General features: G+C 52.7%; 1 protein-coding gene across 14 annotated transcripts in view; it reads left to right on the top strand.

Moving 5' to 3' along the window:
* SCRIB (scribble planar cell polarity protein) overlaps window positions 1–14,416 on the top strand; it is a 131,224-nt gene that overhangs the window by 67,903 nt on the left and 48,905 nt on the right. For all 14 annotated transcript variants that reach the window (XM_058020166.1, XM_058020215.1, XM_058020261.1 and 11 more), the window contains 5 exons: window positions 198–278; window positions 5,274–5,522; window positions 6,283–6,393; window positions 10,841–11,017; window positions 11,847–11,963. In XM_058020166.1, coding sequence (XP_057876149.1) covers window positions 198–278; window positions 5,274–5,522; window positions 6,283–6,393; window positions 10,841–11,017; window positions 11,847–11,963 — 735 coding nt within the window. The remainder of the gene's footprint in view (window positions 1–197; window positions 279–5,273; window positions 5,523–6,282; window positions 6,394–10,840; window positions 11,018–11,846; window positions 11,964–14,416) is intronic.

The following is a 14,416-nucleotide window of genomic DNA, read 5'->3' on the forward strand; positions in this document are numbered from 1 at the left end:
ATCCGTGCCAGTGACATCCAATCCTACTGCTGCCCTCCTGGCACAGATTCCAGGCCCTGGGCCCCAGGAGGATTCGCTGCCAGGGGCTCTGGGAGCAGCGGGTTTGTGTGGAAGGGGAAGGGTCAGGGCAGGGGGGAGCACTGAGAGCGGGCTCTGGGGACAGCCCGGGCTGCTGTGACCCTGTGCCTGTGCTGCAGGGCATCTTCATCTCCCGGATTGCAGAGGGCGGCGCCGCGCACCGGGACGGGATCCTGCGCGTCGGGGACAGAGTCATCTCGGTGAGTGCCGGGCAGGGGCTGCTGCTCTGCCCCTGGAGCTGCACGTTGGGGTCCCTTCTTCAGCTCTGAGCCTGCTGGGAGAGCGGTTACTGTGGGTGGTTCTGCCCTGCCTGGGGCTGGGTGCAGTTACACCTGCCCTTTCCTCAAGGGATGGCATGGAGGGAGGGGACACGGCGGCACTGCCCAGCCTGGGGGGCTCTGCCATGGGGAGGGGGAGCCCCTTGGGGCACAGTGGGGTGGGCTGGAGCACAGGGAGCTGCCCAGGGGTGCTGTGGGGAGCCCCTTGGGGCACAGTGGGGTGGGCTGGAGCACAGGGAGCTGCCCAGGGGGGCTGTGGGGAGCCCCTTGGGGCACAGTGGGGGGGACTGGAGCACAGGGAGCTGCCCAGGGGTGCTGTGGGGAGCCCCTTGGGGCACAGTGGGGGGGACTGGAGCACAGGGAGCTGCCCAGGGGTGCTGTGGGGAGCCCCTTGGGGCACAGTGGGGTGGGCTGGAGCACAGGGAGCTGCCCAGGGGTGCTGTGGGGAGCCCCTTGGGGCACAGTGGGGTGGGCTGGAGCACAGGGAGCTGCCCAGGGGTGCTGTGGGGAGCCCCTTGGGGCACAGTGGGGTGGAGGGAGCTGCCCAGGGGTGCTGTGGGGAGCCCCTTGGGGCACAGTGGGGGGGACTGGAGCACAGGGAGCTGCCCAGGGGTGCTCTGGAGCAGGACAGGGGTACCCCAGTGCTTCCCTGCCTCACGTGGATCTCCGGCCCTGCCGTGCTGTCGCTGCGGATCTCACTGCTCTCACCTGTGTCTCTGCCTCCTGCTCCTCACTCCCCTCCTGCGGGAGCCTCTCCTCAGCCTCCTGACCCTCCTCCCACGCTGCATGCTGCCTCTGGGAAGCTCCAGCTCCTGGTGCTGGTGGTGGTTTCTGCCCAGCTGCTGTGGTGAGAGCACAGCGCTGGCGTGAGTAAGCACTGATACAGCCTCGTCAGTGCTGGCTTCTGTCTGCTCTATCCCTGGGCTGGGGCTGGCTTGGGTTTGCTCAGGCACAACGTCTTAGGGCAGGTCTGACACTTGACAGCAAGCTTGAAGTGGTATGGCATCTCTCACTCCCTCCTAGTGCTCCACACTGCCCAAAATCAAGCCCTGACCCTGATTAATGCCAGAGTATTTTGGATTTGTTCATGGTTTGATGCTCTGTGGTGCAGAGGTAATAGTGAGGCCCATTATTTCATCATTTGGGATTGGTTTGCTTGACCTGTGGAAAAAGGAGACACAAAACCATAGAAGAGATTCAAAAGTCAAACCTGCCCCCACCCTGCTTCAGCAGCTCTATTTATATCCATGGGCAGCTTTGTAGGAAAAGCAGATCCAATTCCCTGGTAATAGCTTGCATGGATTCCTCATGGGATGTGTGAGTTCAGGGCTCACAGAGCTGGGGCCTCTGCTGGATTTGGATGTGGCTGAGGTGCTGCTGTCATTATTATTCCTGTCACCCCCAGTGGAGTCCCTTGGCTACCTGTGCTCAGGTATGTGTGACTATGCAGGTTTGGTCATTATTCCTGACACCCCTCAGTTCCTGTGCTGTGTGTGACCATGGGGGTTTGGTCATTATTCCTGACACCCCCAGCATGTTCCCCTCAGTTCCCTGTGCTCAGGTGTGTGTGACCATCTTAGAGGTTTGGTGCTGAGCAGCAGCTGAAGCTCAGATCCCATGCTCACCTCTGAGAAGTGCAGGAACATGTCACCTTTCAGGAGAACACTCCCAGGACTTCCAAGCCTGCTTCCTACACTATTTGGAAGCAGCAATTTTCCTTTTTTGTTGGAAATCTTCCACGATGCCATGTTGTCTAGGATGTGGGTGCAGGTTGCCTGGGTCCCATGGGAGGACCTCACTGGGTACAGGGCCCATTTCCAAAGCTGTGCTCTCCTGGTCACACTCAGCTCTCACTTTGCCAAAGAATTCTGTTTTCTTAAGAAAATAAATACAGCACAGCTTCCTCTCTTCCCCTGTGCTCTAAATCCTCCTGGACTTCTCCCCAGGAGAAGAACTCGGATTATTCCTTTGACTTTCTTCGGAGAGCTTTGAGCACAGGGGTTGAGGAGCCCAGCTGGGTCCCACCTGAATTAACACCCCTCAACATGGCCCAGTGACTGTCACTCATTCCCTGTGTTCCTGTGTCTCTTGGGACTCGTTTTGGGGGAGAAGACTCTGGACAGGCACTGCTGGGGGGTGCTGCAGAGCTGGAGCTGTGGGATGGGAATCCAGCAGGGAGCAGTTTCTAAGGGCAGCTGATTTTTTTGGGACTGGGAAGAAAACTGACATTGGAGAGATGTAGGATAGTGGTGGGTGACACGTGGAGCCCTAATGATGCAGTGTGACCCCTTAGAGACTTGCCAGGATAATATAATTCCCTGGCACACAGAGAATAATATCATTCCCTGGCACTTTGCCTTCCCCATGGCACTCAGAGGGCCGTGCTGCATGGCTGGCCTTGCTCTCCAGCTAGATAAAGGTCATGGAAAATCAGCTGCCACAAAAGCTGTGTGGCCACCAGGATTGCCAGACAGGGGAGAGTTACTGGGTGAAATGCTCCAGGGGCTGTTACATTTGAGACAGATGTAGTGATAGAACCAAAGAGCCAAGTCTCTGCTGGGCGTTGCCTTTGTTAACCATCAGAGGAGCCCAGGAATCCTCCCTTCCCAGTCCCCTGCACACAGAGCTGCTGCTTTCCCTGCTCCAGCTCAGCCATCAGCAGGGCAAAGTGCAGGCTCCAGATGTGGAACACGGGGCAGACACAGCTGGTCCCAGGCTCCAGATGTGGAACACGGGGCAGACACAGCAGGTCCCAGGCTCCAGGTGTGGAACACGGGGCAGACACAGCTGGTCCCAGGCTCCAGATGTGGAACACGGGGCAGACACAGCTGGTCCCAGATCAGCATGGGAGGGCAGGGCAGTGCCCTTGCAGGTGCACACCTGAGCACAGGTGGTGCTCACAGGGCGGCAGCACAGCCTGGTGCTGCCTCTGGCTCATCAGGGTTCAGCTTGCTGGGCGATGGCACAAATCCTTCCTCTATCACTCAGCCCAGTCAGGGCTGCTGCCTGCAGCTCTCCAGCCTCTGCTCCAGCAAACAGGGCTCCCAGGCTCTCTGGTCACCCCCAAGCCTCTCATCCAGCCTCTGGGCCACCTCTTGAGTCTTCCCACATTTTGGATTCCTGCTTGCTGGCTGTTCCAGCTTGAGTTTTACCAGCAGCTCTGCACATGTGCCCTGAACAGAGTGAGCTAGCCCAGTAAATACAGAATGTGGGGAGAGGCAGAGCAGATGTGCACTCAGGCCCAGGGCTTGGCCACACCAGCACTGACCAGCAGCCTCCTGTTCTCCCCTGTATTTCCCTGTGCTTGTTCCTCACCTCCAGCCCTCTTCCTGTTCTGCTGAACGTCCCATAACAAGTGCTGCATATCCCCACAACACCTCCCTCAAGCTTCCTGCAGCCACTTGGCCCTTTCCTGAAAGAGATGTGCTGAGACAGCCCCTCATAATCCCCATTTCTTCTGCAGACTGGTTGCCAGGTCTTGTCATGCTTCTCTAATGTGGGGATTCCTTTGTGTGATTGCTTTTGGTGACTCTTTGAGGAGGATCCATGTGCTGATTCCTTTGTGTGATTGCTTTTGGTGACTCTTTGAGGAGGATCCATGTGCTGATTCCTTTGTGTGATTCCTTTGTGTGATTGCTTTTGGTGGCTCTTTGAGGAGGATCCATGTGCTGATTCCTTTGTGTGATTGCTTTTGGTGGCTCTTCGAGGAGGATCCATGTGCTGATTCCTTTGTGTGATTGCTTTTGGTGACTCTCTGAGGGTCCATCTGGGGTGTCTGAGCTGTGTGTCTGTAACCTGCCCTCCGTTAGGGGCTGTGCACCACCTGTGTGGTTCATTTGTCACCTTTCCTGCTTGGTGCCCTGTCCTGTGCCCTGGTCCCTCTCATCCTTCCCCTTCCTGGGGGCACATGCCAGCTGCTGCCCTGGCATCCTTCTGGTTCATGCCAGAATTGTCCTTTGGGGACAGTGCTCTCGGCAGAGGTGACACTGGGCTGTCTAAGGAGAGCAGTACCCACAGCCATGGGTCACAGGGGGTCCGGACAAAGCCCTGCATGCCAGCCTAGTCCAGAAACTGCTCTCTGGGAAGGAGCTGGGGAGTTACAGTAATATTTCTGGGGATCAGGCACTGGGGAGTTGGCCTACAAGGCCCAGTTGCTGTGGCTGTTACAGTCACGTTGTTATTTCATGAGCTGAGGAAAGCCCATCTTGCAGCTCCTTTTTTCATATGTTCATTTTGGAGAGCTTTTCCAGAACCTAATGACTAGACACCTTTTGATTTTCAGCTTTTTCCTGTCTGGTTTTGTTGCTCTGGCTGTGTTCTCTCAGCTCAGTTTCTGCCCCTTGTACATCCATGGTAAACAGTCACATCCTTTGAGTTTCTAGGGAGGCAGTTGTAAATCTTAATTTTGTAGGAAAGGCTCTCTGTTTTTTCACATCTCCCTGTACCTGGGGTCACTTTTAATGCCTTAGAGCTGCCAGCATGGGCAGCCAGTGGGGCAGTGACCAGTGGCAGGTCCTGTCAGCCACCAAATCGTGCCCGTGGTGTCTGTGTCAGGGCTTTGGGTGACAGATGAGGGCAGCTGCCTCAGTGACACAGCAGCAGCTGCTCCTGCACGTGCCTGTGTCATGGCACTGCTGCTGGAAATCGCTGTTTTGCCTCTCCCACGTGGAGATGTTTGGCTGTGGCAGGTGGAACATCACCCCTGGCCTGTGTGAGCCCCTGGAGCACCGTGTCAGGGAATGGGGGAATGGGGCAGGAGAGCTGAGCAGGAAGGGAGCGGGGGTCAGTGGGGATTCCCAGGTGCCTGTGCCCCTTTGCCAGGTCAGAGGGAGCTGGGAGCCCCCGAGGTGCTGTGGGGCACAGGTGGCAGCAGGACAGGGCTCGCAGGGCTCGGCCCTGACGCCGGCTTTGTTCCAGATCAATGGGGTAGACATGACAGAAGCCAGGCATGATCAGGCCGTAGCGCTGCTTACCGCGGCCTCCCCCACCATCGTGCTGCTGGTGGAGAGAGAGGCCAGGGCAGAGGAGCAGCCCGGCGAGGGGGGCTCGCCCCGCGCCCGCATGCACTCCCCGCCACCGGGACCCGGGGACAGCCTGAGCCTGCCCGAGGATGCAGCCAGGAACCACCTCCTCAGCAAGGGGCTGGAGGACCAGTACCCCATCGAGGTGAGCTTGGCTTTGGATGGCATGGTGTGACCCTGAATTATGGGTGTTGTGGTGGGAACCAGACTGCTGGGTTATTGGGGCTGGAGGACCAGTACCCCATCGAGGTGAGCTTGGCTTGGGGGGCACGGTGTAACCCTGAGAAATGGGTCATGTGGTGAGAATCAGCCTGGAGGGTTATTGGGGCTGGGGGACCAGTACCCCATCGAGGTGAGCTTGGTGGGATACTGAGAGATGGGTGTGGGGATGGGGACAGACCTGCAGGGTTATCGGGGGCTGAAGGTGTCATTGTAGAAAGGCTTGGGGTGGAGGGACCTGAAAGCCCATCCAGACCCACCCCCTGCCATGGGCAGGGACACCTTCCACAACCCCAGCTTGCTTCAAGCCCTGTCCAGCCTGGCCTTGAAAATTTCCAGGGATGGGGCAGCCACAGCTTGTGGAGCACCCTATACCAGGGTCACCCTATCCTCACAGGAAAGGATTTCTCTTCAATATCCCATCTAGCCCTGCCCACTCTGAGGGAGAGCCTGTTCCCCCGTGTGTCACTCCAGGCCCTTGCCCAAAATCCCTCTCCAGCTCTCCTGGAGCCCCATTCCAGCTCCTCTCCAGGTTGTGGAGTCCCACATGGGGAACCCCCTTGTCCCATGGGTGTTCACCCTGTGCTTACCCCATCCAAAACAGCCCTGACTCTGTGTTTATCAGTGATTGCGGTGTGTAGGTGACATCCTTCATTGCCTTTGACACTGCTTTTTGTTCCCTTCAGGAAATCCACCTGGTGAAGGCAGGGGGTCCCCTGGGCCTCAGCATCGTCGGGGGCAGTGACCACTCCAGCCATCCCTTCGGCATTCATGAGCCTGGTGTCTTCATCTCCAAGGTAGAGTCCCAGCAGAGCTGCCCTGGGTGTTCTGAGCTGTTGGTTGTTGGCATTAAGGTGAAGGATTTGGATGTGAGTCTGGCTGTACAGGATGGATTTGTGAAATAAGGGCATGGGACAGGGATGTGTGAGGTTTGTACTGCAGGTGCTGCTGCTGGAGCCATCTGAGGGCATGTAAAAGCCTCAGGCCTTTCTAATCCATGCTGACCCCTTTGGAGGGATCCCAGTGTGCTATTGAAATTGCTGGGTTCAGGTTGGCTTTAGTGAGTCCTGGGAAGATGCTGGCATTGCAGGAAGCCAGGCATTACTGGGAAGGTGCTGGTGGGACAGTGTGTGCCTGCTCTGCTGCACTCAGACCAGTGTCCTTGGATCCACATTGATCCTTTGATTCCATATTCCCATTCCAGTGGTGATGCCATGCAGGGGCAGCACACACCTGGCCACTGCCTGCAGCCCATTCCCTCACAGTCCTGCACTTCCACACTCATGGGAATGGGGATGCTGGAGAGGACATCGCTGCAGAGCCCTTTCTGCTTCCTGACTGCTCTTGTCCCTTGGAGGTGCTGAACCTGACTGACACCTATGTCTGGGTTCACACCTTGTTAAGGGCTGTTTGGAGTTCTGGGGGTGATGCCTGCCAGGCCTCTCCCTTGGTGTGCCCATGGTTTTTATTGCAGTGCATCAGCAGGTCAGTGGGGCAGGATTTGCTCTTCTCAAAGCCTGACTGACTCTTTCCCACCATCTCTGCTTCCCACATGCTCACAGATTTCACCCTTTCCTTGCTGGCTCCTTTGTTTCACCAGGAGCTCAGGTTTGGTTGTAGTTCAGCTCTCAGGAGCCCCTGCAGAGCACTGAGTGAGGACTGGAGCAATCCTGGTGCTGTCAGACCTGATTACACTCACAGGCAAAATAATGGCAACACTGGCACAGGATTGGCTCAGATTAAATTGGGAATATGAGAATAACATATGGAATAGCACTTGAAAGCACATTCCACTTCATTCTTCAGTGTTCCCAGTGTGTCACCTCTTGGGGAGTTTTGTCTGCAGAGAGAGGAGTCAGATCAGGGCTGCAGGGTGCTGGAGGATGCCTGGGCACACAATCACATCTCCAAGGACAGATGGACTGTCCTGGTTGAGACAGTCACAATGCAAAGCAACACGCTCCATTCTCAGAAGGCTTCAAACTGTTTTTATTACAGCATGCATGCTTTTTATACATTCTGTTGGAGTACCAGTTGTGGGTTTCTCTGTGTCTGAATTGAAGGCACCACCTGAGACAGTAATCCATGTTCAGACTCAGGTGTTTATTATTTCTTATCAGTAAAACAGTCTCACTACTATGAGTTCAGCAGTTTTTCATTAGAAGGCACAAAATGGCCAACAATCACTTGTTACAAGGTCTTTTAAGGCTAAACTATCCAATTAAGAACTGACACCTGGATTATTTTCCCTTTTAACCCAATAACTGATCCCAAAGAGCCCCCAGTGGGGACTTTTCTGCCCAATTACAAAATGCCACCCAAACCCATGGAGAAGGAGAAGAAGCATGAAGAAGAAACCCAGGCCAGCACCCTGTGCCCTCCATCTTGCTTCCATCCACACCATACTAAAAATCCCAAAACCTACATTTCTCACACCTAAACTACTCTCTATAATCTGTTGCACACTTTTGTGGATTCCAGTCTGTCTTGAAGTCCCGGAAACTTTCTCCATGAGTGAGGGTCAAAGTCAGTGCTGCCCTGGGGATCAGGGCACCCCAGAGCAGACAGAGTATGCTGTGGTGCACTGGGTGCTCTGGGTTTCCACAACATTCTTACAAAACTCATGAATTTTCACTTCACTCATTAATCACAAGAGACAAAACAATGAGCTTATGTTGCAGACATCTTTTATGGAAAACCCTTTCCTTAGGATTGTTCCTCCTGAGAAGCTGAGAGGCCTCAGGAACAAAATGCAAACAATGGTTATCTGCTGCTGTGGAATGCAACAGGTGCATCTGTGATTGGTCTCACGTGGTTGTTTCTGATTAATGGCCAATCACAGTCAACTGGCTCTGACAGAGAGTCCGAGTCACAAGCCTTTGTTATCATTCTTTCTTTTTCTATTCTTAGCCAGACTTCTGATGAGATCCTTTCTTCTATTCTTTTTAGTAGACTTTAATATAATATATATATAATAAAATAATAAATCAGCCTTCTGAAACATGGAGCCAGATCCTCATCTCTTCCCTCATCCTTCTGTGAACACAGTCACATGCTCATTGGAATAGGCAGTTGCAGATTTCTCTTATTTATCCCTCTGTCCTTCTTGGTTTCTGCATCAACAACCTTGCTAGGAAATTCCTTCAGGGGTACCCATGGATCCTGTTACCAGATGTCTTGGTTTGGAAAGAGAGGTGCCTGCTAAGGAAGGCAGGAGCCTCCTCTGAAATGGAGAATGTGAACCCTCCCCACCCCTTCCAATTGCTATAACTTTTAAATTAAGGGGGCTCTCAGGCAAATGTATGGGAGCGGGAAATAACAGTTCTTTAATAGGGAAAAGAAAAAAAATAAAGGATAAAATAAACAATGCAGTACACTAGAACAACACTGCCAGAGTCAGAACCCAACCTGACACCCTGTGGGTGGCAGTCCAATTGGAAATGCGGCTGCAGCCCTCCTGCAGTGTCAGGGGTGGTTCTGCTGGAGCAAGGGAGATCTGTAGAGAAGGATGTACTCTTCCTCTGAAGATCCAGTGGAAGAAGAGACAGCTGCTGTTCCTCTGGGGAATCCCGTGGAGAAAGCCATGCTGGTGTCTCAAAACCTCTGGATTATATCTGGGTAGCAATGCTTGGCTCCTCCCTCGGGATTATATCTGGGTAGCAATGCTTGGTTCCTCCCTCTGGATTATATCTGGGTAGCAATGCTTGGCTCCTCCCCCTGGATTATATCTGGGTAGCAATGCTTGGCTCCTCCCCCTGGATTATATCTGGGTAGCAATGCTTGGCTCCTCCCTCTGGATTATATCTGGGTAGCAATGCTTGGCTCCTCCCTCTGGATTATATCTGGGTAGCAATGCTTGGCTCCTCCCCCTGGATTATATCTGGGTAGCAGTGCTTGGCTCCACCCTCTTGGCTCGCATCTCCCAATGGGATGTTATAGTTCTTGTGACCGTGTTCACAGCGGTTTTCAAGTGAGGGAAGAGATGAGGATCTGACTCCATGTTCAGAAGGCTGATTTATTATTTTATTATATACATTACATTAAAACTACACGAAAAGAATAGAAGGAAAATTTCATCTCAGAAGGCTAGCTAAGCTAAGAATAGAAAGCACAAGAATGAATAATAAAGGTTTGTGTCTCAGACAGAGACTCCAAGCTAACTGGGCTGTGATTAGCCATTAATTACAAACATCCAAGATCGGCCAATTGCAGATGCACCTGTTGCATTCCACAGCAGCAGATAACCATTGTTTACATTTTGTTCCTGAAGCTTCTCAGCAGGAAAAAATCCTCATGAAAGGATTTTAATGAAAAGATGTTCTTATCAGCCATGCAGTGACATTCAATAGCTGTTATCATCAGATGTCCCCTCCCAGGGAGGTGTGATTGTGGTCACTCAAAGAGAGAGATAAAGCAAACTGCCCACTTGACAAAGGTAATCTGCCATACAGACGGTAAGTGAAAACATCTTGCATTGCAATCTTCCACACCAGCCTTCTCTCGGGCACCCAGCAGTCTGTAAAGCCCCTCCGGGGTGACAGCCCTTCTCAGGAGGTGTGCTGTGTCCATCTGCAGGTGATCCTCCCAGCAGTCTGTACAGCCTCCTGCAGGGTGACAGCCCCTCTCAGGGTGACAGCCCTGCTCAGAGTGACAGCCCCTCTCAGGGGGTGTGCTGTGTCCACAGGTGATCTGTACAGCCTCCTGCAGGGTGACAGCCCTTGTCAGGGTGACAGCCCTTCCCAGGGTGGCAGCCCTTGTCAGGGTGACAGCCCTTCTCAGGGGGTGTGCTGTGTCTGCAGGTGATCCTCCCAGCAGTCTGTACAGCCTCCTGCAGGGTGACAGCCCCGCTCAGTGTGACAGCCCTTGTCAGGGGGTGTGCTGTGTCCGTCCGCAGGTGATCTGTACAGCCTCCTGCAGGGTGACAGCCCTTCCCAGGGTGACAGCCCTTGTCAGGGGGTGTGCTGTGTCCGTCCGCAGGTGATCTGTACAGCCTCCTGCAGGGTGACAGCCCCGCTCAGGGTGACAGCCCTTGTCAGGGGGTGTGCTGTGTCCCTCCGCAGATGATCTGTACAGCCTCCTGCAGGGTGACAGCCCTTCCCAGGGTGACAGCCCTTGTCAGGGGGTGTGCTGTGTCCGTCCGCAGGTGATCTGTACAGCCTCCTGCAGGGTGACAGCCCCGCTCAGGGTGGCAGCCCTGCTCAGGGTAGCAGCCCTCCTCAGGGGGTGTGCTGTGTCCGTCCGCAGGTGATCCCGCGGGGGCTGGCGGCGCGCAGCGGGCTCCGCGTCGGGGACAGGATCCTGGAGGTGAACGGCACCGACCTGCGCCACGCCACGCACCAGGAGGCCGTGAATGCCCTGCTCTGCAACAGCCAGGAGCTCAGCATGCTGGTCCGCAGGGACCCCCCTCCCCCTGGCATGCAGGTGGGGCTGGGGACAGCCAGAATGGGATTTGGGGCAGGCACAGCGGGGTTTGGGGCAGTTCTTGCCTGGGAAGATCTGGGATAGGATACAGCCAGAATCCTGGGATTTCCTGCTCCTGATGCTTTGTGAAGGCTGGCCTAGAACAGGGGCTGGATGGAGCTAAAGAATAAAGTAGATTTATTTGGAGTCTTCAATAGGTCCACCTTGGGCAGCACAAGAGCCCAGGCAGGGCTACAGCCAAGATGAACCCAAAAGTTTTTTAACAAAAAAAATGGATGACTGGTCACAGGGTCTCACACTTCTATAAGTTTTGGTCCATTAGCATATTGGAGTCAATTGTCCAATTACAGCTTTAGCCCATGAAGTCCCATCCTTCTTGTTTTTCTCTCTCCAGCCCATGGTGTTTGTGCTCTTGGGGCTGAGATTTGGATCATTTGTCCTTGGTGCCCAGCTGGAGCAGGAATTGTTTTCTCTCCCTGCTCTGTGCACAGAGCTCACCATCCCTTAATATGAAACCCAGATCCACACACTAAAGCAGCTCAGAATGTGAAAAATATAAAAGCTAAACCTGAGGCACCACTCCTTTGGCAGAATCCAATCACTTTTAAGTGTCTCCAGCTGGGGCATGCTGAGGATCTCTTGTCATGGCTGTGGGACTCTGTCATCAGGGAACAGAAAAGGGCAGGTTCTCCCCAACAGGAAGAAACTGCCAAATGAGGATGGGGTTAATTCAGGCCCTTTTCAGAACATTTAGAGCTGTGGTCACGCCCAGGAGTGTTCCCTCAGCTGAACTTGGCCCACTAACAAGGAGACTCTTCTGTGTTTCCAGGAAATTTGCATTGAAAAGGCTCCAGGAGAGAAGCTGGGCATCAGCATCCGGGGTGGAGCCAAGGGCCACGCTGGCAATCCCTTTGATCCCACTGATGAAGGCATCTTCATCTCCAAGGTACCAGAGCAGCACCCGTGCAGGCACTGCCAGGGAGGAGGGTGAACCCTGGGGAGCTGCTGGAATGTGCTCTCAGCTTTCACTGGTGCACCATCCTGGAGATTTTCCCTCCAGCAAAGCAGACAGATCCTTCACTGGTGCACCATCCTGCAGATTCTCCCTCCAGCAAAGCAGACAAATCCTTCACTGGTGCACCATCCTGCAGATTCCCACTCCAGCACAGGAGACAAATCCTTTTCCTTGTGTATTTCCTCCTCTGCAGCAGCTTCACAGTTTCTCATTTAATTTCCTACTCGCCTTTATTTTGCTTTGTGTTTTTTCCTATAGTGCAAACCCACACATCTTTCCTTGTCCCCACATTCCTGTTGGTCCCCCTGTGCCTGTCCCTTCCTGCCCACTCAGACATGCAGGCTCTTTCCTCCTTCCATGGAAAGCACCAGGAATTCCTGACCTTTTCTCCTGTGCCATGCACTGTCTGTGTGACTTTGTTCCTTTTTTAGGTGACCGCTTGTGTCACACAAAATTCCCACATCAGTTTTACTCCAGAAATTACACGTTTTCTTGTTCAGCTTATGCTTATCATTTTATGCTCCTCCCAACCTTTCCCAAAAAGTTTTTATTGCTTTTTCTTTGCTGGCAGCAGAGCACAGCAATGAGTGGTGTCATTTTGGTCTGGCTGCTGACAAAGAGGACTCTGGGTGTTCACTTCATTGTCACTGATTCCCTCTTCAGCTGTTTTTTTGGGGTAGAAACTGATGTGAGTTATCCTCATGGCTGAAGGCACTCCATAATTGGCAGTCAGCCCTGATAATTGATAATTAGCTGCTGCTTAGGCGGGGGAACATTCAGCATTTGTTGTTATGTGGCTGTAACTGTTTTATCTGAGTTCTAAAGATAAAAGAATGAATTCCCTCTTTCAGAGTGACAGTTGCACGTTCACCTGGGACATTTGTAACAGCAGGAAAAGAGAACCTGGGATCATTCTAACTGGCAGTTATTTTGGGAAGCTGGGTCTGGTTTTCTCTCCTGCCACATTACAGGATTTGGGGTGGAAGGTTCACAGTTTAGCCATGGCACAGAGTTAGTTTACCCCATCTCCCCTCCCTGTTTTTCCCAATACTTGCTGTTTTAGCCTGCAGAGACCCAAAATCCTGAATTTCCCTGTTCTCCCTTGAGCCGTGTTCCTCCCCCCAACCTCTCCTACCTGTCCTGTCTGGAGGGGTTTTCCTGCCTCTGCTTTTCCCTGGATATTTGTGGTAGCCAGGAGACAAAGTGGTGCTTCTCCTCCTCTTCCTCTTTGCATGTCTGATCCCTGCCTCCTTCCTCCTTAGTTTGTCTTCATTTGCATTTCCATTGTGTCTCTCTCCCAACACAAAATGATTTCTCTTTTTGTGATGTGGCAGCTTTTCCTTCTCACCCGCCTCTTTCCTTGGTTACATGGAACCAAGAAGGCTTCTTCAGAAGGCTTCAAGCTGTTTTTATTACAGCATACATGCGTTTTATATATTCTGTCTATGGGGTACCAGTTGTGGGTTTCTCTGGGCCTGGATTGAAGGCACTTGAGGCAGTAGTTCATGTTTGGACAGCAAATTTCAAATTCACCTTCTTTTACTTCACACAAAAGATTCTTCCACACCTCCATCAGCCTGTACAGGTTCTTCCTGCTCTGCCCTCCCCATAGTTCTTGATGATCCTCCCCTGCCTTGCAGCTGCAGGCTGTTGTCCCCATTCCCTGTGTGTGCTGTCACCCCTCCCTGTCCCCAGGCTCTCCTGTCCCCTCTGAGCTGCTGCAGTGGCCCCTGGTGTAAGAGCCTGAATGAGAGATGCAGGACTCCAGGCAGCTCTCCAAAATGCAGTTTATTGTATACAAAATGCAGTTTATTGCGTACAGAATGCAGTTTATTGCATACAAAATGCAGTTTATTCCATCCAAGGTGTTAGAGCAGTCCAGGGTTGTGGGTGACAGAGCTGTGCCCACAGGCTGTCAGCTCCAGCTGCAGGCAGGCCTGGAGACCCTTTGGTTTAGGTTACATTGCATTATATACTTTTCTTTTGGTTACAATGCATTATAAACTTTTCTTTTGGTTACAATGCATTAGATACTTTTCTTTTGGTTACAATGCATTATATACTTTGCTGAGCACCTTAATACAGTAGAACCAACCTATACCTTAACTATTATCTACAGCCTATCATAACTACTGTAATTACCATATTCATGTTCCTGTTCTCCAGTCACTAAAAGTTAGTGCATTACAGTTTAAGCTAGAAGTTGTTATTCAGTTTTCTTGCAGTAGAAAATTCTGAGACCTTTTTTATACATTGGCAGGCTTGTTTGCCTGTGCTATCTTTCTGCTTTGTAAAAATATCTCCTTGTTTGGGGTGGGTTTGTCCTTTGCTCAAAGCCATAAAAACCCCTTCTAACTAACACACCCTTTGCCTCATTGGTTAAC

The sequence above is a fragment of the Melospiza georgiana genome, chromosome 1, assembly GCF_028018845.1.
Source record: "Melospiza georgiana isolate bMelGeo1 chromosome 1, bMelGeo1.pri, whole genome shotgun sequence".
Classification (NCBI taxonomy): Eukaryota; Metazoa; Chordata; class Aves; order Passeriformes; family Passerellidae; genus Melospiza; species Melospiza georgiana.